This window comes from Podarcis muralis, chromosome 7 (genome assembly GCF_964188315.1).
Source record: "Podarcis muralis chromosome 7, rPodMur119.hap1.1, whole genome shotgun sequence".
NCBI lineage: Eukaryota > Metazoa > Chordata > Lepidosauria > Squamata > Lacertidae > Podarcis > Podarcis muralis.
The window spans coordinates 42,509,262-42,531,765 of record NC_135661.1 but is presented as its reverse complement, the minus strand read 5'-3'; the positions used below and the strand labels follow the sequence as shown (position 1 = coordinate 42,531,765).

Genomic DNA, 22,504 nt, shown 5'->3' with positions numbered 1-22,504 from the left:
TTGAGTTGGAGTGCATGCTTGGTATGTAGGAAGTGTCAAGTTTGTCCCTTGCATATCTCCAGTTAGAAGACAGACAGGCTAGGAAGGGCTTCCTTTTGCTTGTGGTCTTAGGGAAGAACCCTTAGCCAGAGTAGATCCTCCTGGGCTAGATGGACCAGTGGTGTAACTCAGAATAAGGCAGTTTCATGTGTTAACAGGATACCTAGGTTTGCATCTCCATGTAGTCTAGTGAGGCCTGTCAGCTCAAGTAAATATCATTTGACAGTTTCCTTCTATCTGCTTATTGGTGGCAGGAAACTTGATTGTGGACTGTCTGAAGCATACACATAACCTGTGCCTATTCATGTAAGCTTGGCATTTCTGCATTATCAGTTGCCTTAAAACCTACCTGCTTCTGGAAATGGATGCCAGTCATTCTCTTAAAAGAGAGCATAGCAGAAGCGTTACTCATCCTGGAAGGTTTCTTTTTAAAATCCACTACTGAGGTTCTCTCTGATAAATGCAATACAAGGCCTGCTCTTTCATGCTATCCATATGAACATGGAAAGCTGCCATATACCAAGTCAGCAATTTTGACTTTAGGCCCAGAGCCCTTTCCCATCCCTGCTGTCTGAGAATTTTTTAGGTTGGGGTCGCCAACATGGTACCCTGCAGGTGTTGCAAGCAACAACTCCCATCAGCACAGCCAGCATGGTGAATGGCTAAACGCTGGAAAACTTTATAAGGGGTTACAATAGATTACTGGTAGCACAAAGTGTGACTTTTAGCTTTTGTGTTAAAATTGACACTCAAAGGAAGAGTCCTATGGCATTTCAAAGAAGAAAAAAACCATTTCAGTTTGGTACCCTTTCCTTATGTATGTTAATGACAAAATCACAATCGACAGCCTCCTTCCCATTATGCCAGAGTCTGGAATGCATGATCTCTGTCTTGGCTCGCTTTATGTGACTGTGTAAAATTGCCAACTAGTCTTTCCCATCCCTCAAACCATACGGGTAAATGTATTGCAAGGTATGTGATGACTCTGAATGTTTATGGCATTTCTGTAACATCCTCTACTTGCTTGTAGTGCAGGACCAGTTCCCTGCATTTCATTTCACTTACAGGTAGGTGCTTGTATAACTGCTTCCATTGAGAGTGGTGGGGCCATGGAGGGTATGTTCTTTTTCCATCAATTCTAAAGTGGGACAGAGTCAAATAACATATTTGTTAGCATTGTAATAAGGATGATAGTGTGTGATGAATAGGGCTAGATGATAGCATTGTAATAAGGAACGAGGTGTGATGAATAGGGCTAGATGATAACTGGTTTTCAACATTGCGATGTATCACCAGCTAAACATCCCGATATACCGATATTTCACAATGTGTGGAATAAGGATGGAACTACCGTATTTTTTGCTCTATAAGACTCACTTTTTCCCTCCTAAAAAAGTAAGGGGAAATGTGTGTGCATCTTATGGAGCGAATGCAGGCTGCGCAGCTATCCCAGAAGCCAGAACAGCAAGAGGGATTGCTGCTTTCACTGCGCAGTGATCCCTCTTGCTGTTCTGGCTTCTGAGATTCAGAATATATTTTTTCTTGTTTTCCTCCTCCAAAAACTAGGTGCGTCTTGTGGTCTGGTGCGTCTTATAGAGCGAAAAATACGGTATGTAGAGGTGAACATCAGGATTGAGTGATAACTGGCTTTAAACATTGTGATATGTTGTTGTTGTTGTTTAGTCGTTTAGTCGTGTCCGACTCTTCGTGACCCCATGGACCAGAGCACGCCAGGCACTCCTGTCTTCCACCGCCTCCCGCAGTTTGGTCAGGCTCATGTTTGTAGCTTCGAGAACACTATCCAACCATCTCGTCCTCTGTCGTCCCCTTCTCCTTGTGCCCTCCATCTTTCCCAACATCAGGGTCTTTTCCAGGGAGTCTTCTCTTCTCATGAGGTGGCCAAAGTATTGGAGCCTCAACTTCACAATCTGTCCTTCCAGTGAGCACTCAGGTCTGATTTCCTTAAGAATGGATGCGTTTGATCTTCTTGCAGTCCATGGGACTCTCAAGAGTCTCCTCCAGCACCATAATTCAAAAGCATCAATTCTTCGGCGATCAGCTTTCTTTATGGTCCAGCTCTCACTTCCATACATCACTACTGGGAAAACCATGGCTTTAACTATACGGACCTTTGTTGGTAAGGTGATGTCTCTACTTTTTAAGATGTTGTCTAGATTTGCCATCGCCTTTCTCCCAAGGAGCAGGCGTCTTTTAATTTCGTGACTGCTGTCACCATCTGCAGTGATCATGGAGCCCAAGAAAATAAAATCTCTCACTGCCTCCATTTCTTCCCCTTCTATTTGCCAGGAGGTGATGGGACCAGTGGCCATGATCTTCGTTTTTTTGATGTTGAGCTTCAGACCATATTTTGCGCTCTCCTCTTTCACCCTCATTAAAAGGTTCTTTAATTCCTCCTCACTTTCTGCCATCAAGGTTGTGTCATCTGCATATCTGAGGTTGTTGATATTTCTTCCAGCAATCTTAATTCCGGCTTGGGATTCATCCAGCCCAGCCTTTCGCATGATGAATTCTGCATATAAGTTAAATAAGCAGGGGGACAATATACAGCCTTGTCGTACTCCTTTCCCAATTTTGAACCAATCAGTTGTTCCATATCCAGTTCTAACTGTGGCTTCTTGTCCCACATAGAGATTTCTCAGGAGACAGATGAGGTGATCAGGCACTCCCATTTCTTTAAGAACTTGCCATAGTTTGCTGTGGTCAACACAGTCAAAGGCTTTTGCATAGTCAATGAAGCAGAAGTAGATGTCTTTCTGGAACTCTCTAGCTTTCTCCATAATCCAGCGCATGTTTGCAATTTGGTCTCTGGTTCCTCTGCCTCTTCTAAATCCAGCTTGCACTTCTGGGAGTTCTCGGTCCACATACTGCTTAAGCCTGCCTTGTAGAATTTTAAGCATAACCTTGCTAGCGTGTGAAATAGGTGCAATTGTGCGGTAGTTGGAGCATTCTTTGGCACTTCCCTTCTTTGGGATTGGGATGTAGACTGATCTTCTCCAATCTTCTGGCCATTGCTGAGTTTTCCAAATTTGCTGGCATATTGAGTGTAGCACCTTAACAGCATCATCTTTTAAAATTTTAAATAATTCAGCTGGAATATCATCACTTCCACTGGCCTTGTTATTCGCGATGCTTTCTAAGGCCCATTTGACTTCACTTTCCAGGATGTCTGGCTCAAGGTCAGCAACCACACTACCTGGGGTATACGAGACATCAATTTCTTTCTGGTATAGTTCCTCTGTGTATTCTTGCCACCTCTTCTTGATGTCTTCTGCTTCTGTTAGGTCCTTTCCACTTTTGTCTTTTATTATGGAAATCTTTGTACAAAATGTTCCTTTCATATCTCCAATTTTCTTGAACAGATCTCTGGTTCTTCCCATTCTATTGTTTTCCTCTATTTCTTTGCATTGCTCGTTTAAGAAGGCCTTCTTGTCTCTCCTTGCTATTTTTTGGAAATCTGCATTCAATTTCCTGTATCTTTCACTATCTCCCTCGCATTTTGCTTGCCTTCTCTCCCCCGCTATTTGTAAGGCCTCGTTGGACAGCCACTTTGCTTTCTTGCATTTCCTTTTCATTGGGATGGTTTTAGTTGCTGCCTCTTGTATAATGTTACGAGCCTCCATCCATAGTTCTTCAGGCACTCTGTCCACCAAATCTAAATCCTTAAACCTGTTCCTCACTTCCACTGTGTATTCATAAGGGATTTGACTTAGATTGTATCTTACCGGCCCAGTGGTTTTTCCTACTTTCTTCAGTTTAAGCTTGAATTTTGCTATAAGAAGCTGATGATCTGAGCCACAGTCAGCTCCAGGTCTTGTTTTTGCTGACTGTATAGAGCTTCTCCATCTTTGGCTGCAGAGAATATAATCAATCTGATTTCGATGCTGCCCATCTGGTGATGTCCATGTGTAGAGTCGTCTCTTGTGTTGTTGGAAAAGCGTGTTTGTGATGACCAGCTTGTTCTCTTGACAGAACTCTATTAGCCTTTGCCCTGCTTCGTTTTGAACTCCAAGGCCAAACTTGCCAGTTGTTCCTTTTATCTCTTGATTCCCTACTTTAGCATTCCAATCCCCTATTATGAGCAGAACATCCTTCTTTGGTGTCATTTCTATAAGGTCTTGTAAGTCTTCATAGAATTGGTCAATTTCAGTTTCTTCAGCACCAGTAGTTGGTGCATAAACTTGGATTACTGTGATGTTAAAAGGTCTGCCTTGGATTCGTATCGAGATCATTCTATCATTTTTGAGATTGCATCCCAGTACAGCTTTCACCACTCTTTTGTTGACTATGAGGGCCACTCCATTTCTTTTACAGGTTTCTTGTCCACAGTAGTAGATATGATAGTCATCCGAACTGAATTCGCCCATTCCCGTCCATTTTAGTTCACTGATGCCCAAGATGTCAATATTTATTCTTGCCATCTCATTTTTGACCACATCCAACTTACCCAGGTTCATGGTTCTTACATTCCAGGTTCCTATGCAATATTTTTCTTTACAGCATTGGACTTTCCTTTCACTTCCATGCATATCCGCAACTGAGCGTCCTTTTGGCTTTGGCCCAGCCGCTTCATCAGCTCTGGATCTACTTGTACTTGTCCTCCGCTCTTCCCCAGTAGCATGTTGGACACCTTCCGACCTGAGGGGCTCATCTTCCAGCGTCCTAACTTTTATATGCCTGTTGTCTTTGTCCATGGAGTTTTCTTGGCAGGGATACTGGAGTGGCTTGCCAGTTCCTGCTCCAGGTGGATCACGTTTGGTCAAAACTCTCCACTATGACCTGTCCATCTTGGGTGGCCCTGCACGGCATAGCTCATAGCTTCTCTGAGTTATTCAAGCCCCTTCGCCACAGCAAGGCAGTGATCCATTGTGATATATCACCAGCTAAACATTGCAATATATCACAATGTCTGAAATAAGGATGGAGCTATGTAGAGGCATTGGCTGGCTTCACAGTTTTCCCTGCATCGTGATTTTTGCCCATTCCTCCTCTTGTGATTCGCTGCCCCCTGCAGGAGGCAGGGAAGCGCTAAGCAGGCAGAGTTAACAGGGACTGCAGGAATTGAAAGAAGCATTGGCTGGCTTCACGGTTTTTCCCATATTGTGATTTTTGCATAGTGCGCACATACACACACACCATGATTCGTGATATATTGCCAGGTCAAAAATGAAACCAATATCACTATATGGACTTCAAACCAGTTTTGGACAATATATTGATATATCTATCACCCAGCCCTAGTGATGAATTACTTTGTATTTACTGTTTATTTATAAAACTGAATAAAATAATTAAATAAGAAACAGAAAAGCTCATCCAGCATGGCCAATGATTGAAGCTGGCATCTCTTGCATGCAGAGTATGCAGCCCACCACTGAAGTAACTTCTCCCACCTTCCCCACCCCCCCAAAAAAGATACCAGGGACACAGCTTCTGGCCTTCTGCATCTAAGGCATATGCTGTACTGCTGAGCTCTGGCCCCTCATTTGGTTAAAAGCAATCTTGCTTTTACTGTCTGACTTTTCCGAGTTATTAGTTTTGAAGACTGTCATAAAGAGCACCCAGCTTTCTCTCTCCACATGTTGTGCTGTGGTGTGGCTTTTCATTTCTATGACTATGTAAGAGCTGTACCACATTGTAATTCTGCACTGTTCTTCCTGAAACGGGGAGAGTTGGATTTTGTAGCAATGAACAGTGAAATGGTTTTATTTGCTCTCCTTAAGAGCTGCTTGTAAACAGATTGCCTCTGAACTTAATAGGGTGGAACCTCATCTGCATACCTGGCATCCTGCAGATCTATGAATAGGAGAAACCCAGAAATAAAATAAAGCACTTTTAATGTTCTGTGCCCAAGTGGGAGGCAGGAAGCGAGGGTGGGGAGATTAAAAAAAAAAAAAAATCTGTTCCAGGTTAATTTATCATTCACCAAAGTTACCTTGTGCGAATCAAAAGGTGTCTGTACACTTGCTTTAAATCTTACAAGATTTGCTTGGAGCCCAGCTCTTGAATCTGCCATATTTTGGCAGTTTTGCAATTGGAGGAAAGGGATAGATAGCTGAGAAGAGATAGAGCTGTATGTTTAATAGTGGAAGATAACTGGCAGGTGAGAGTACTCTGTAACACAGAGAAGCCCTGCCCTTGCCATGCTGAACGTTTACAAATGTTTGACTTTTCTTAAGAGCCACACATAGCAGAGAAAGGAGGAAGAGAATGACAGACTCAGTTGGACCTGTTATGGCTGGTGGAACGTGGCTCACCGTCCACCTGTTCAGGAGCAGGTGGATAGAAAGTGTTTGGCTTCACCTGTCTCCCAATGTGCAACTTGATTGAAGGGTAGCAAAGCAAATACTCTATAATTGGCAGCATTGCTGCTGTAGCAGCATCTGCCTTTTACATACCTGTCTCTTTATGTCTTTCAGGATGACGATCTGGAAGAGGGAGAGGTAAAAGACCCAAATGACAGGAAAGTGAGGCCGCGTCTCACCTGTCGATTTTTCATGAAAGGTAGGAGCCATGCCCAAGTGCTCCCTCTCTCCTGGAGCTTGCAGAGGCAGCTGTCAGGACTTATTGCCTCTGCCATCCTGCCTCCCGAGACTTGTGGCTTCTGAACATAGTGCATTATCCAGGTTTATTTCTGTATGTTATCAAGTCACATCAGATCAAACGTTCTCAAATGTTGTCACAGCAAGCATCACAAAAGGCCTTCGTAAGAATCCTTTGGGATCAGATCCTGGCAGGGCCACTTGGTATGTTTGTAGCGGTAACCACTCAGATATTTGGGATAGCCAGAAGCTGAGCACGAGGAAAGAACCCACATCCATGGTCTTTGGTATTCCAAGACATCCTGCATTTTTATATGAACACTCCATTCAGTAATTACGACTCAGAAGCCATTTTTTATTATATCTGGATCTCAAGTCCCACCATCATGGCTGCAGTGGGTGGCAGTCAGATTTTCCATGGCCTTTTAAAATATATGTTTAATTGGTTGGCTTTAATGCTGTTTGACAATAAAAACAAGGACATTAAAAATGCATGTCATTTCCAGTCTTAAATAGAAACTAAAGAAATCCTATGTGTTTTACTTGATTAATTAGTTAATTAAATTGGAACCTGGATAAATATATTTCTGAAGTAAGAAGCAGACTTGCTTTGTTTTTAGGTGGTGGAGAGAGATGCTTGTGTTGAGGTAGGCATCCTTGTAAAAGAGGCACTTATTTTGCATACAAAATACTTTCAAGGTGGTACTTCAAGATGGTACTTTCCATCCGTAATTTTTATAAGTACTTTGTGCTAAAAAATGTTTCATTAAAAATGTTTAGTTAATTAAAAATGCCTTTGCGGTTAATCAGTGGCACATTTTAAGTTGCTCGGAAGGTTTTTAATTGATTGAACTATTCTGAGATAACTTGTTTAAGCTAAGCACCTTCCAGGTTCAGGGGTGGGATTAGTTGGACACTTATATGGCAATGGAAAGATGAGCTTCTCCTGGCACTTGGGTCAAGGATACAACTCTCTCTTGAGCTCTGCTAGGTTTTAATAAAAGCTGTTCACCAAAGTTCTCTTAGGACCTGGGCAATTCATAAAAAAGCAGCAAATACATATGCTCCAGTCACTTTTTTGTGTTTCTTTTTTTTACTTTTTCCATTCATGGAGATTTTAAACCTTCTGTGTGCTTCCCCCCCATAGGGCATTGTACTTGGGGTATGAACTGTCGGTTCATTCATCCTGGTGTAAATGACAAAGGAAACTACTCTTTGATCTCCAAGCCAGATCCTTTCTCTCCAAATGGCGCACCACCCATTGGCGCTGGGCCTCACCCTCTGATGCCAGCCAATCCTTGGGTATGGTAATATTACTTTTTTAATGCATTATCATTCATGGTTTAATTTAAAATGCCAAGAGGTTGACCAGGCTACACTGCATTGGAAGATATGCAAACACTGGAGCAAGTGAGGAGCATCAAGTTGGCATTTCCATGTTCTACACCTTTTCTTGTGTTTGTCTGTTGATGCTTGCAGAAACCGTGAGTGGGTGAGATGGGGACAGTGCTGTCCCTCTGGGTCATGTGCAAGCTTCAGTGCCTTTTTGTTTGGCCTATGGATTCTTATTTTAGAAAATCTCAGCTCTTGTGTTCCAAAAGCAACGGTTCACTTAGCCCTATACTGTCAGCCCTGGTTGGATTGGCCAAAAACCCCACACCAAACAGCCTCCGGTGGCAAGGGCTCATTTTCAGCCCCATTATTTGAGATCACTTAGTTGTGCATGTACCATGTTTCAGGGTGTAATGACCTCAAATTCTGACACCACATGCATTGCCACTGAGCCACAACTTTAAAGCCACTTGCATATAAGCATGGTCATAAGAGCATAAGAGTAGCCTGACTGCTGGATCAGGCCAGAGGCCCAGCTGGTCCAACATCCTGTTTTCACAGTGGACAAGCAGATACTCCAATGAGTCCTCAGGTGTGTTACCTGGCAACTGCTGCTCAAGAAACATACCCTATTTTTCGCTCTATAGGACACACTTTTTCCCCTCCAAAAATTAAGGGGAAATGTGTGTGCGTCCTATAGAGTGAATGCAGACTGCGCCGCTAAGCCCAAAGGCAGAACAGGGAGACGGAGCTCTGCGGAGCCTGTTCTCCCCCTCCTATGGTCCAGTGCGTCCTATGGTCCGGTGCGTCCTATAGAGCGAAAAATACGGTACTGCCTCCAACAGTGGAGGTTGCAAATAAAGTGATCTCTAAGCATGATGATTTATTTCCTAAAGCAGAGCTGGCTAACCTGTGGCCCTCCAGATGTTATTAGTCTAAAACTCCCTCCATCCCTGCCCACTGGCTATGCTTGCTGGGACTGATGAGAGTCCAACAACGTCCAGAAGGCCACAGTTTCACCATCCCTGAAAACCCAGACAGTAGGGGGGCGGGGGCTAGCTTTATGTTTATAGTCAAATCTTGTTGATGTATCTGATTTTGAATGTTGGAATAAGTAGACTGCAAGCCTCTGCATGGAGGTTGGGGGCTGCAGTCCTTCCTTAAATTTTAAGATTGTTTTCTAGAAAGAAGCTTCATTAAAGGCCCCTTCACCCCTTTTCCAGATCATGCCTGTTTTTCCCTTGAAAACCCAATTTCCTTCATCAAAACTCTTTCATGCAAACAAATTTCATTGTTGTTAAGATTCTTGGAACACAACCTTCTGACCAGATTTTATGGAAGATACACAACTCTCCTTGTGTTGAGAGAGTGCAGCTGCCATGTGAAGGAACGTTCTCTTAATTTTGCTGAAATCCTAAAGCAAACCAGTCTGAGTATGCAGTAACATGCACATTTGGAGCAAGAAGCTCCCCTGAGTTATTTGTAAAGGCATACATTTTTCCTGTCATTAGCTTTCTAAGATGTTTCATTTTCATGTGCAAATACTGCCAATACTTAAAGGACTAAAGCTAAAACAAAAACCTTTTAAAGATTTCCCCTTTCCCTTGGTGAAGGCAGAGACTTTGAGATAAAGCATTCTCTAAGGTAGGACAGTCCAATTTCTTCTTATTCTTTAAAAATAAATATTTTTACGCCCTTGGGCAAATTCATTTAACTTCCCTGAACAGAACAGAAGCAATGGGCCGGGAGAAAGGGAAAGAGGGCCTAATGAAAATGTGTGTCACCTCATTCTGAAACCATCCTCTTCTCTTTTCTTAAAAGGGAGCCCCTGTAGTTGATGAAATATTGCCACCTCCGCCTCCAGACCCTCCAGCAGAAAGTGCTTGGGAACGGGGACTCCGCCATGCGAAAGAGGTAAAGCAGCTGTCTGGGGACAAACAGGAAAAATACATATGAACCAAGAGCATGTACTAGGCTGCTGTTCACAGGTATTCAGAATCTCCTCCAAATCAACACTTGGATAATTAGGAATGAGTAGACATGAGCCTTGGGATTGTCTGCTCATGCAGAAGGGGAGGAAACGGGAGGCTTCTGATGGTGGCATTTCCCCCATCCAGACAAAAAGGGAAACTCTGCTCTGCTCTTTCTGGCGACTAGTGACCTAAAGTGTCTCACCTCTGGAGGAGTAAAGAGAGCATGCAAGCTCAAGGCTGTCACTTGCTTGTTCTCATTATGTTGGAATTGGGGCCCTAGAGATAGGCAATTGATCTGCCTTGCTAAGGAGTATCAACTCTTGACTTGAGTAGCTCTTCAAGTTATCCAGCAGTGATATATCTACACACACACGGCTCGGCTGCTTGAGGTTCTATGATGGAAGATTGCACCACTTTAAAGTTCACCCCTTTAGTGTTTGCATCTCATGCAAAACACGTGCTCCGCCAGTGAACAGTATATTGCCCTTTCTTATAGTAAGCACATTGTTTCCTCAGTGACCATGCGCTGTGCAATCTTATCTCTCTCTCAAATTTTGGGCAAGTTCCCTAGGAAACCCTCTTTAAATATTGAGTTGAACAACAAAAGTGTGTGTTTTTCTGGAAAAGGCTGAGATTGCCACGCAGGTTACTCTTCAAAACACAAAAGCAAAAGCTGCGTTCCCTGTGACTTATGCATGACAGCACGTGATAGGCCACCAAGAGCCCGCATGGCTGAGTCAAGAGTTTTCCATATCCAGTTCCATTATTGTACTTGGGATGATGAGACTTATTTTTATACGTATAAATGAAATTGGTAAGAGTGGACTGCTACAACCTCTTTCTTTACTCAGGCCTTTAGTTAATGAGAGTTGTCTCCTGCAGCGGTGTTCATCTTTTACTCAAGTAAAAGTATTTAGTGTTTAGTATGGCTTTTTTTAAATTGCTTTTATTTGTTGTATTTTACCTTGCTGAATCACCTTGAGACTTTTTATTTTGTATAAAGCAACTGATAAATGTAATAAATTATAATAGTGATAATCTGAATCTCTGGAGCCTGTTAAAAGCAGCTAGCAACACAGTGAAGAAATAATAATAATAATAATAATAATATAATAATAATAATAATAATAATAATAATAATAATAATAATAATAATAATAATAATAATTTTTTTTGTTTGTTTGTTTGTTTTGCCCCACCCATCTGGCTGGGTTTCCCCATTCCAAGATGGTGCTTTTTAAAATCATCATTATTATCATCATCAAACAAACAGAAGGATACCCAGCATTCTTGGTTTATCAGTTCGTATCCAAAATGCTTCATTTCCATCCTTGGTGATGTTTGTTGCAGTGAGTGGCTGTGAGAAAAGCAAGGCTAAAACAACTAATAAGGACCAAGCACATTTTAAAAATCCTGTTTCAGTGGCTACTTTTACTTTGAAGAAAACCTGTCCCAATCTGGATCGGGGTCTTGCACTTGTTTCCTTCCAAAAATATATTCTTTACCCTGACCCTGGCTGCTCTCTGCCTCTGAAGGTGCTATTTGCAGTAAGCCAGTCCTTCCTGACCTGATGCCCTCTAGATCTTTTTCACTACAACTCCCATGCAATGCTGGCTGGGCTGATGGGACTTACAGTCTCTTAAAGCATCTGAAGGGCACCAGGGTTGAGAAGGCTGCAGTAAATAGCAAAGGGCAGTGTTCTTTAGGAAATGAATAGTGCTCATTTCCAGTTGGGAGATGGCAGCTGCTTTTATTCCAAAAGAATAAAAAGTGACAACTCTTCAAAACAAAAGGAAACAGCTTAAGCTTTTGAAAAAGTGTGTTTGTGTAGCTCAGCCTTAGCATGTGGTCTGGGATTCTGTCATTATGATTCTAAAAAACAAACACAGAGAATTAAGTGTTACCTCAAAATTGTAATGTGTTTTAAAATATGATCCATTATTATTTAAAAAAACAAAACTAGGTTGTAGTTGATATTTGAAAAGATGAGAAATAAATTGTTGGGATATTAGCACTTCTGCAGTGGGTCATTATGCCACAGAATGGGATTTGCTGCCTCTGCTCTAGGACAGCCCTTGCCACCCTGGTGCTTGACAGGTGTTTGGGGGCCAACCAGTTTGGGGCCGATAGACACTGTAGTCCAAAACATCTGGAGGGCACCAGGCTGGCAAAGGCTGTTCTAGACGGACGACTCCTTACCTCTCGCCCGCTTAGGTGTTAAAGAAGGCCACAATGAGGAAAGAGCAGGAGCCCGACTTTGAGGAGAAACGGTTCACGGTGACCATCGGAGAGGACGAGCGCGAGTTTGACAAAGAGAATGAATTTTTCCGGGACTGGAACTATCGTATCACTCGGGATGTTCGGGACTCGACGTAAGACGCAACTGTCTAATTCTGTCTTGTGGCAGGAATGCGGACTTGAGCAGGCTGGCTTCTGTGGATCTGACTGCAGTCCTCCAGAGGGCAGTGTTGGCTTATCCAGCACTCTGTTGTGTTGTTCAGTAGCAACACACACTTGCTCTCATCGCTTCAAGAGCCCTTCCTTGGTATTCAAGGGGGGCTCTTCTCTGTGCAACACTCTTCTCCATATAGAGGGGCACACGTGAAGTGTGATAGCTATATTTCTTTCCATCAATTGTCTTCTGTTTTAGCCCAACTGAAAACAGTCACACAAGCCTGCCTTTTCCTGGTGTGCTATGTTGCTAAGGCAGTCATGACCTCCTGCACTTGCCCCAATGCAATTCCCAGTATCATCCCAGCTTCATGCTTCTAATACTTAAAGGGTTTTTTTTAACATTATTGTGTTGCAAGGTGGGCCCCATCATTTGCAAAAAGTAGGTCAAGCAGGCTTCTCTCGCGATCCAGCAGCCGTGAGTGGGCTGTTGTGTACGGATCACAGTCCTGGTTGGCATGACAGCTGATCCCAGCCTTCATGAGTCACCCCAATGGATCACTAGCTCACAAAGCTTAACCTACTTAGTACAGGCAGTGCATTGAGTAAAGGGAGCCTAGGTGGATAGAGAGACCTTCCATTTCTAGCATAATGAATGATGCCCTCCAGACAGGGAGATGTCTCTTCCCTGCTTCCTCAGTTGCATCACACACAAGTGCTAAATTTGGTATCATCATATTTTAAATCAAGGTTCTGGACCATATGGTTGTGAAAAGAAACCTGGAAACAGTTACTGTGAAACCTTGTTGAGCAGGGCTGCAAGTGGGTCAGGTTGTCTGTTGGGGGAGCTTTGGGGTTCAGTGTAAAATGATGCAGCTTTTTCATCTTTTGTTCAGGATGCAGAAATCAGCTTTTCTTTGCACGCAGTTTTTAATAAATATCCCACAACACTGAAAACAGGCAGGTTTCCATTACGGAAAAGGGTTCTGACCCTATATTTTTGGACTGAAAGTTTTCTCTTTCTAAAACAGCATGGATATAATACCAGTCAAACTGAGTGCTTGCTGTTAGCTCATGTGCTCTTGAGGCAGGTAAAATTAGGATGTTAATTAATATACTCCCCCAGGGATGGGGAACCTTCAACCCACATGTCTAATTAGGCCCACCAGGCCTTCTCGTTTGGCTTTCCAGGCTGTTTTGGCCAAGCCATGCCCATATATGGCATCAGGTGAGAGGCAAGAAAATAAGCGGCTGGGCCAAAGGGGATTTGCAGGCACCACTATGTAGCATTTTTTCAGTGAAGACAAAACAGCTCGCCTGACATCATTGTGCTATCGAGTGATTGACAGGGGATGCCCGCCCCCAGGTGTGAAGACCCACACAAAAAGAAAAAAAATAGGAAAACCTCTCTCCCCCCTCCCCCCATTTGAAAAAAATCTTACATTAGGAAGTGTTTTCTTTTGGAATGATGTGATGAATGTTTAAGATAAAGCATCTTTTTGCTGACCTTTGACAGCTGAGATGTGTGTTTTCAGGGTCCACCCTATTCCCATTATTATGATCTGTTTCAGCTGTTTTAAATTTTGATGCTTAAATTCTTGCAACCTGCCCTGAGACCCACTGGTAATAAATTTTATGATGCCAGTGCTAAAACAGTTTTCTGTGCCTTTAGTTTCCCACTCAAAATGGGGGGGGGGGGGAATAGGAAACTATGCAAGTGAGTCATCATGTCTTAAAATATTAGCAAATATTCCAACACAACAAAATTCCAAATAAAGATTTGAATTTAATCATTGAAGCCACATTTTAATATGTATTATTGATCCCCTCTCTCCAATCAGATAGTTTACTTTTGGCTAAAGGTGGAAGAAGAACCTTTGATATTTATATAGCACATAAAATGAACACAAATATGCATCTTTGTCTATAGTTTTTGCTTGCAAAATAGGTCAAATGTACTAAATCCAACCTCAGTTTAGAGCACCGAAAAAATTTCCAGTTCAAAATTTTCTAGAAGACTTGCATCACTGCCCTTCCCCTAAGAGTTATTTTTTTACAAAACAATTTTAACATGCATTGAGAATGGCTTGTGATGTGTGAAGATGGCTGAGAGCTTCATAAATCTCCTCTTTTTTTCCTCCTCCCCTCGGTTTCTTGAAAAACTCCAGTGAGGTGGACATCAAAGAGAACGCTAACTATGGGTAAGCAGTCCCTAATCTCTGTTGTGCTTACAGCTGGCCCATGTTGCTTTCATTTTGATCCCTTGCAATTCTTTGAAATTCTTCGGTCAATACCAGCTGCTGCGTAAGGCTTGGCTTCCAATTGACCAAATCTTAACTTGGTGCATTCAGGTGTGGAGGCTTCCAGGTGCTGGCAGTGTCTCATGAAAGTTTATAGTAACTGCAGCATTCCTAAATAATGAAATGCATATTGACATCTGGTCAGCGGTATGCATTTTCTGATGACATCCTCAGAAGGAAGGTCATCAAGTAAAACCACAGCCATGGTTGTGGTGAAGTTCCCTCTATGCCCCGATACCTTTATTTACCAAACTTGCAGAGGCTTCACCTCTTCTCCCCTGACCAGGGCCCTCACAGCTTTCTGAGCTTTCCGTGGTTGAGGAGGGCCCAGCTCCAGCTGCTATCTTACGTTCTGATGCTAGGCATGCACACCTGTGCCTGTTTGTGTTGGGGGTTTTTTAAAGACACTGGGTGGATATAAACATGGTTGCTGCCATGTTTGGTGATAAGAGGTCACTCTTTAAAATAAAATTTAAAATATTTATTAGATAGCACATGTTGTGTGCTAAATGTGGCATGGGAGTCAGTTCTTTCTTTTAAGCAGTGATGGCAATAACAGTAGTTTTGTTTCATTTGAATGTTTACCCTCTCTTGATTCCTCTGCAGGCTTGACCCTTATGCGGATCCTTATTATGATTATGATATAGAACGCTTCTGGCGAGGCGGGCAGTATGAGAACTTCAGGGTACAGTACACAGACCCAGATCCGTACCGGAACTACAGATTGAGTAAGGTAGGTAAATGCATCCTCTTCTCACGAGCTGAGCTTTTATTCTGCAGTAGGTTGATCCAGACAGTTTAGCCCAAGTCATTGACCCAGTTCCTGTGTTACCTGAGTGCCGTGTTCACAACTTTAGTGTGTGCATCTCGTGTTGTTCCAATAACATTTAATAATAATAATAAATTTTTATTTGTACCCCGCCCTCCCCGGCCAGAGCCGGGCTCAGGGCTGCTAACATCATAAAACTAACACAGTATACAAAGAACATAAAAACAGGCAGTCAATTAATTAAAATACATCTTAAAATTAGTTCAGAGCAAATTAAAATCTGGACAGGTGGCAGGCCATGGGTAAAATTGAGAGTGGTTAATATTCTCCAGGCCAGCTGTTACCACCAGCAACAGGACCTGTGAGTGGGCTAGGAGGCCTCTTTAATGCTTGTTCTTATACAGAAAGAAGAGTATCAGACTGAACCCCGAACAAAGGCCTGGCAGAACAGCTCTGTCTTGCAGGCCCTGCAGAAAGATGTCAAATCCCGCAGGGCCCTGGTCTCTTGTGAGAGAACATTCCACCAGGCCGGGGCCATGGCCAAAAAGGCCCTGGCTCTGGTCGAGGCCAGTTTCATCTCCCTGGGGCCTGGGATCTTCAGGGTGTTATTATTTGCAGACCTTAAGGTCCTCCGTGGGGCATACCAGGTGAGGCGGTCCCATAGGGTCCTAGGCCGTATTGAGAATTGGAATCATCAGTCCCCATGCTGACATGGGGAGCAACCAGCTCATGGAAGCCTCTTGTGTGGTTTCTTTGTTTCATGCTGGGAGGGATACAACCACACTGCTCAAGTAACTCAAGAACTGGCCCTCCTCGCAGAGAGAAACCATTGGAATAAAGGTTATCTCAAGGATTCCATCACGGCATGTGTGGCTAGTTGGGGGTGGGGGGAATTTAAATGCCATGTTAGATTATTGAAGGAACATCATATGAACATGTGGGTCAAAACTCCTAACGCAACTTAACCATTATTTTACAAGGAAAGGGAAAGAGAGAGGGAGAGGGAGAACAGGCAGCGCGAGCGAGAACGCGAGAGGGAGAGAGAGCGTGAACGGGAGCGGCGGCAGAGGGAACGGGAGCGCGAGAGAGAACGGGAGCGTGACAAGGAGCGCCAGAAAAGAAAAGAGGAATGGGAAAGAGAGAGGGAGCGCATCAAAAGAGACGAGAAGGACCGGCAGCACCGGGACCGAGAGCGGGAGAAGGAGAAGGAGAAGCCAAAACCACGATCGCCACAGCCACCAAGGTACAGGCTATACTTTTTTCATGCTGTTGATGATGTGGCAGGGAAGGGTGTGAGGAGGTTTAGTCCCTGCTGGCTGGCAACTCTGAGAAGCTGATGTTTTACAACGGCATGAGACAGCATGTCGAGGGAAACTGTTTCTCATGTTGGTTTCGTTGGCTCTTTATATGGGAGAGCAAAGGAAATTGGTTGGCAAATGTATTCGCTCACATCAAACAGAAGCAAAAAGTGTTGTATGTTTGATTCAGACATGTTCTTTGAAGATTTTGCACTGTAGAAAGTCGGGAATCTATGTAAGCAACGTGTTTTACGATGTAAAATCTGTCAGAATGGAGCCTCATGAGAGACTCCCTGCTCCATTTATTATTATTTTTAAAGTGAGCCAGTAGCCATCTTGGCTTCCGCTTTGTTCTCAGTAGCTTTGGGTTTGGGTTCACAAGCAGCATCTGGTTTCTTACTGTCTACGTTTAAGCCTCTTTTTTTGCTCTTGGACTCCATGCATGAACTGGCACTTCTGTTTCTTTTATATGTTGATTGTTAATCACCTTAAACTACTAGAGAGGTAGTCTGGTGCTAACTGAGCTTCTCCCATCTGCTCTCCCATGTCTCCATTCCAAGGCTACTGGTCCTTTTTTCCAAGCTCTTAATAACCACTTAGCCCCATTAGTGATGTTAAATTATCGAGAATAATCTTTTGGAGAATATTCTCAAGAATATTCTCGATTAATGAGAATATTAGAGAGTTTTCATTTAAAATAGGAGACTATTCATTTTAATGCATTAAAAATGATATAATTTTAATGCATTGAAAATGATATAATTAGTTAATATACATGTTTATTCATGGGTAAACTTGTTCAGATGGCAACCAAAAACTGTACAGATACTTTTATTTAGTGGGGCAATGCAGTGAATTCATGTTCTTTGATTTAGTAAAGGAACCACAGTGAAAATATATAAGCACAAGCCCACTTGTCACTTGCAAGTATCAAATTAAAAAATAAAACATGTTTTATAGTTAAAGTTAAACCATTCTAAGGTGATGGCAACAGTAATTGTCATGTTAAGGTTTGGTATAAGGAAACTCAGTAGTTAAATCATATATTATTCTTCCATTAGAACATGTACATGTTATAAGACAAGTCAAAAAATACAATTGGCATGTTAAGGTTTGATACAAGTAAATTCAGTAATAGGCTATATTGTGCTCCTAATAGCTCTAACAATAACTGTTTTGGTGACTCAAACACAGCTTGATAAACAAAACTATATATATGCAAACATACCAAAAAGAAGCCATTAACATTAAATATATTATCATTATATGATAATATATTTCAGTATGTCAGTCGCTGGTAAATGGCACCTTGTACCATTGAATAGCACTGCAAAAACCAGTTACTGACACTAAATAAAAATATAGAAATGTCAGCTGTTTAAATCAAGGCCACCTCACATGCTGTTACACATAATTGTATAGGCCTAGGTACTTTTAAGTGTATAAAGCATTAAAGCTACTTTCTGTAAAAAAAAATAAAATCACACTATATGGCCACGGGTATAGAATTGCTAAGAATAAGGTCACACCAAAATAGAAAAAAAGGCTACTATATATAGTTGAAATACATACGAATTCAAATGTTCATCAAATTAAATGAATAGCATTTTTAAAACTAAAAAAAAATAATGTTTTCTGTAGTTCACATTTCAGAACTGCCAGTGGTGAATGACACAATGCCCAGTAATGTAACTGGATAAAAAAAAATCAGTATTCATTACTTACACTGGCAGTATCACAGCTTGATGTATTTACTAGATTTTTTAAATGTGGGTTGTAAAACTGGTTCTTACATTAGAATTTACAGTTTGTGGAGAATATTCTCTGGATAATTTTCTAGCAGAGAATATTCTCACCTCACATCAGTAAGCCTCATTCTCCTTGCCTGTTCTACCCCCACTTCTTCCTCTTTCCACTCCAGTTCTTGGCAATAAACTACTACTACTACTACTACTACTACTACTACTACTACTACTAATAATAATAATAATAATAATAATTTATTATTTATACCCCGCCCATCTGGCTGTGCTTCCCAAGCCACATTGTCCAGATTATGCAAAGTTAGTAACTTGCATAATTCTGTGTACAGAATTTGGGTTCCTTTTGGCACTGAGTTCAGTTAGGGGTTCATTTAGTGTGTATGCAGCCCTCAGCAGAATAAGGGGTGATGGGAGAGAAGGCAAAGGGAAGTGCCTGCTCATCCAAAAGAAGGCACTCCTTGTATAGTGGCCTCTGGCTTAAGATCCAGTTTGGGGAACTTGTAACCCTCCAGATGTTATTGGACTCCCATCAGCACGACTCAGCATGACTCATCATAGCAAATGATGGTCAGAGATTGGGGAGGGGGTCAAATCCAACAACATCGGCAGATCCACGTTTCTCACCCCTGCTGAAGATTTTATTTCTTAAACTTAGCCAGCAAGTATTTTTTTTTTAGGAGTTCCCTCCCCCTTTCTGCAGTTCATTTACCTAACTTACAGTTGTTTTTTTCCACGCTGGGCATGAGAATGGGGCCCAGGTCACAAAGCCTGACCCCAACGTATAACCTTTGTTCCCTAGAATTCTCAGCCTTGAGTCTAAATGCCAGCTTCAGCTTGCCTTCCCTCGAGTCTTTAGTTAATATAGATAGCAAAATGCAGCCTTCCCCGACTCCCATCAGCCCCAGAATGCATCCCGCCATGCTGGCTGGGGCTGCTGGGAGTTGTAGTCCAAAACATCCGGAGGTTGGGGAAGGCTGGCATGATGTGTCCCAACTGCTTCTTCACGCTCGTTATATAACTCACCCGGCTGATGAATAAGCAGGGTGAAGTAAGGGTGATGTAAGACCGAAATGTTCACAGGTTGCTAAAAGCCAGGTTTCCCCAGCTCACCAGCACTGCTATAAAGAATGCAGACCAGGTTCCCTATTGCAAGAAGAATGCATTCTTTTCTCTGAAACATTCGGAGGCTCCTTTTCCACACTTGCCCTTAATTGGGCCAACGTCATCTCATTCTGTTTCCTTGTTATGGCTCAGCTGAATTTGGAGAGAGGTTTTGAGTGTTTTTTGAAGCACAATGATGATCAGTTTTATGGGTATCCGAGGGATATATCCACCATGTCACTCTGGGTGGAAGCGGTTTAGGCGGCAACATCTCAATTGACAATGTGCAAGGATTTTATTTTATCTGTTTGTTTTATTACATTTATGTCCCACCTTTTCTCCCAGAAGTTCAAGGTGGTGTCCCCAGTTCTCCCCCTCCTCCTTTAATCCCCACAATAACTCTCTGGGATAGGTTAGGCTTTGAGGCAGTGACTGGCCCATGGTCACCCAGTGAGTGGCGATTTGAACTCTGATCTTTCAGCTACTAGTCCAGCACTTCTAATTGCTACACCACACTTCCTACCTCCCTGTCAGCAAAACTACGTCAGTCACGTCTGCAAACCTATGATGAAGATTGCTGTATGGATAACAGAATTTTATTATGTATTTTTTCTGCTTTTATGATATTCTTCTTGACACAGTGTGATTCGATTTATATTTATTTTGTTGGTTTAGCCACTTCAATCAGCATATGACATCCTGTGTAACTATGATATGGTCAAAACAGCAAATTGCTTGCTTCCACATTTCCTTCTCCTTGGAAGTTGAGTTCTAATTATAGAAGTTCTTGAGTTCTAAATATAAATTTATAGCTTGAAAAGGGCAATAATTTGCAGGTCTGCTAAATACGTAGCACCTTTAGGAATTCTTTGTGTTTAACTAGTCGGCCTTTTCCTTGGCAGTGGGGAGTGACTTCACATTAATTGGGTTTATTTATAGACTCCTGTGCTTTCCCTAATCATTAAATCCTAGCTCAGCTCTTGGCAACTTCAGCCTCTTGCGTAGTTTTGGGCTGACGCTGTCCAAATTGCTCATGTGGCTTTGGTGAGGCTTCCAAGTCTGAAAAGCCTCATGCTGGTGGCAGCCTCCAGATAACAAGTGTTTCTGTATAACAGAGATTTTTGTCTTGAACTAACATTCCTTGTGGGATGTCTTAAAATCGCAAGAGCAGAACAAAAAGTGGTTGCATAGGCCTGGTGTTTAAAAAAAATACATGCCTTCCAAAAATGCATTTTAACCAGTTAAATATATATTTGATGTTTTTATAACTGGAATAAAGGAAGTCATATGTGGTCCATTCTGAGTGGTGCCAGCCAACAAAAGGGGGCCTTTTCACTTGTGCAGCTATGCTCTGTCTCATGAGACCAGGGCCCTGCAGGATCTGATTTCTTGGCTTGGAGCCAATTTGATTCCCTCCCTCCCTCTCTTTCTTTTTTCTTTTCCTTCTCCTCCTGCAATGAGGCTACATTTTAATATTTTAATGTTCCATTATTTTAATGTTGTATTTTATTTTTGTTTTTAAGTTGTAATCATTCTTCTTGTTTTTATTATTGCTTGTAAGCCGCTCTGAGCCCGGCCTTGGCTGGGGAGGGCGGGGTATAAATAAAAAAGTATTATTATTATTATTATTATTATTATTATTATTATTATTATTATTATTGCTTCAAGCCCCCCGCCTGCCAACGCCGGGGGGCTCTCCCAGTCCGTGGGGAAAGGAAGGGACATACCATCTGGGAGGAGCTATAGCTCAGTATATCTGGGCTAGGTGGACCGTATGATCTGAACTCTCATAACAAATGTAGCCTGAAGCAATTGTCTTGTTATAAAGCACTTTTCACTCATAGCAGAACTCCTAGCAGTGTAGATATCATAGATACTGATTACTTATATTTGTTTCTTCCTCTGGCAAAGGGCCTACTTGCTCTGTTTTCTCTCTTGCACATTCTGGGCTGGGGAGTGGGGCTTGTTTCAACTCCTCTCAAGCATGCTGGAGAAGAGCGTAACTCAGTGGTAGAGCATCTACCTTGAATGCAGAAAGTCCCTGGCATTTCCACGTAGGGCTGCAAGAGGCTCCCTGTCTGTGTAGACAATACTGGTCTAGAAGGGTCAGTGGGTCTGTTTCTATCTAAGGCAGCTTCCTATGTTCCTGTGCTGCTCACTGCTGCCGCCTTATGCAAGTCACTATACCTGAGCCTAACCTACCTTCTAGGATAGCTGTGAATATAATGCCAAATCCTTCCCCCACCCCTTTCCCTGGAGGAAGAGTAAGATACTAATGTGATAAGAAACAGGACTTTTTCTGCTCCTTTTGCCTTTTGTATCTGGTTCCAAAAACTGAACTTGCGAACAAGTTGATGCCCGGAAATATTGTATTGCGATGTGACTGTTTCACCATGCAAAGGGTATTGCTTCTTGGTATTGTTCACGCTCGCTGTGATTTCATCTAAATGGATTCCAACCTGGCCCCTGAGGGAATTCTTTCCCTCCCTAACACCAAATAGGAACCCGTGAAATGGAGTTGGCAAGAGCAGCAGCAGCAGGAGGAGTTAAAAGCGTAAATGAACATTCTCACTCAGTCAGTGGGAAAGCTGCCAACTTATTAAGGTGACTCAGGCTAAAGAAAGTTAAAAACAAAACAGCCCACCAGTATTTGCTATTCAATTCGGATTGAATCCAGCAGGGAAGAGATCAAAGGCAATTCTGTTCTGGTCAGATTCTGGTTTATTTGAAGATAATCTTAACTAAATCAAAGATTCTACAAAACTGACCAGAAACCCATTTAGACACACATATACACTTTTTAGGTTAGCAATGGGGAAAATGAGCCAAACAATAAATTGCCACCTGTTCTTATGTATTCCAGAGGGTTAGCCACAATAGCCTGTTGCCATCAAAAACTCTCTCTCCCCAAGGAGGGATGGGGAGCCTGCAGCTCTCCAGATGTTGTTAGACTACAGTTTCCATCATCCTTGACCATA

The 22,504-nt window shown here is 42.4% G+C and overlaps 1 protein-coding gene across 2 annotated transcripts in view; it reads left to right on the top strand.

The window, feature by feature from the left end:
• Positions 1-22,504, top strand: part of ZC3H18 (zinc finger CCCH-type containing 18) — a 58,236-nt gene that overhangs the window by 11,938 nt on the left and 23,794 nt on the right. For both annotated transcript variants that reach the window (XM_028739958.2, XM_028739956.2), the window contains exons 3-9: positions 6,477-6,561; positions 7,747-7,901; positions 9,753-9,845; positions 12,119-12,276; positions 14,464-14,496; positions 15,202-15,328; positions 16,345-16,607. In XM_028739958.2, coding sequence (XP_028595791.2) covers positions 6,477-6,561; positions 7,747-7,901; positions 9,753-9,845; positions 12,119-12,276; positions 14,464-14,496; positions 15,202-15,328; positions 16,345-16,607 — 914 coding nt within the window. The remainder of the gene's footprint in view (positions 1-6,476; positions 6,562-7,746; positions 7,902-9,752; positions 9,846-12,118; positions 12,277-14,463; positions 14,497-15,201; positions 15,329-16,344; positions 16,608-22,504) is intronic.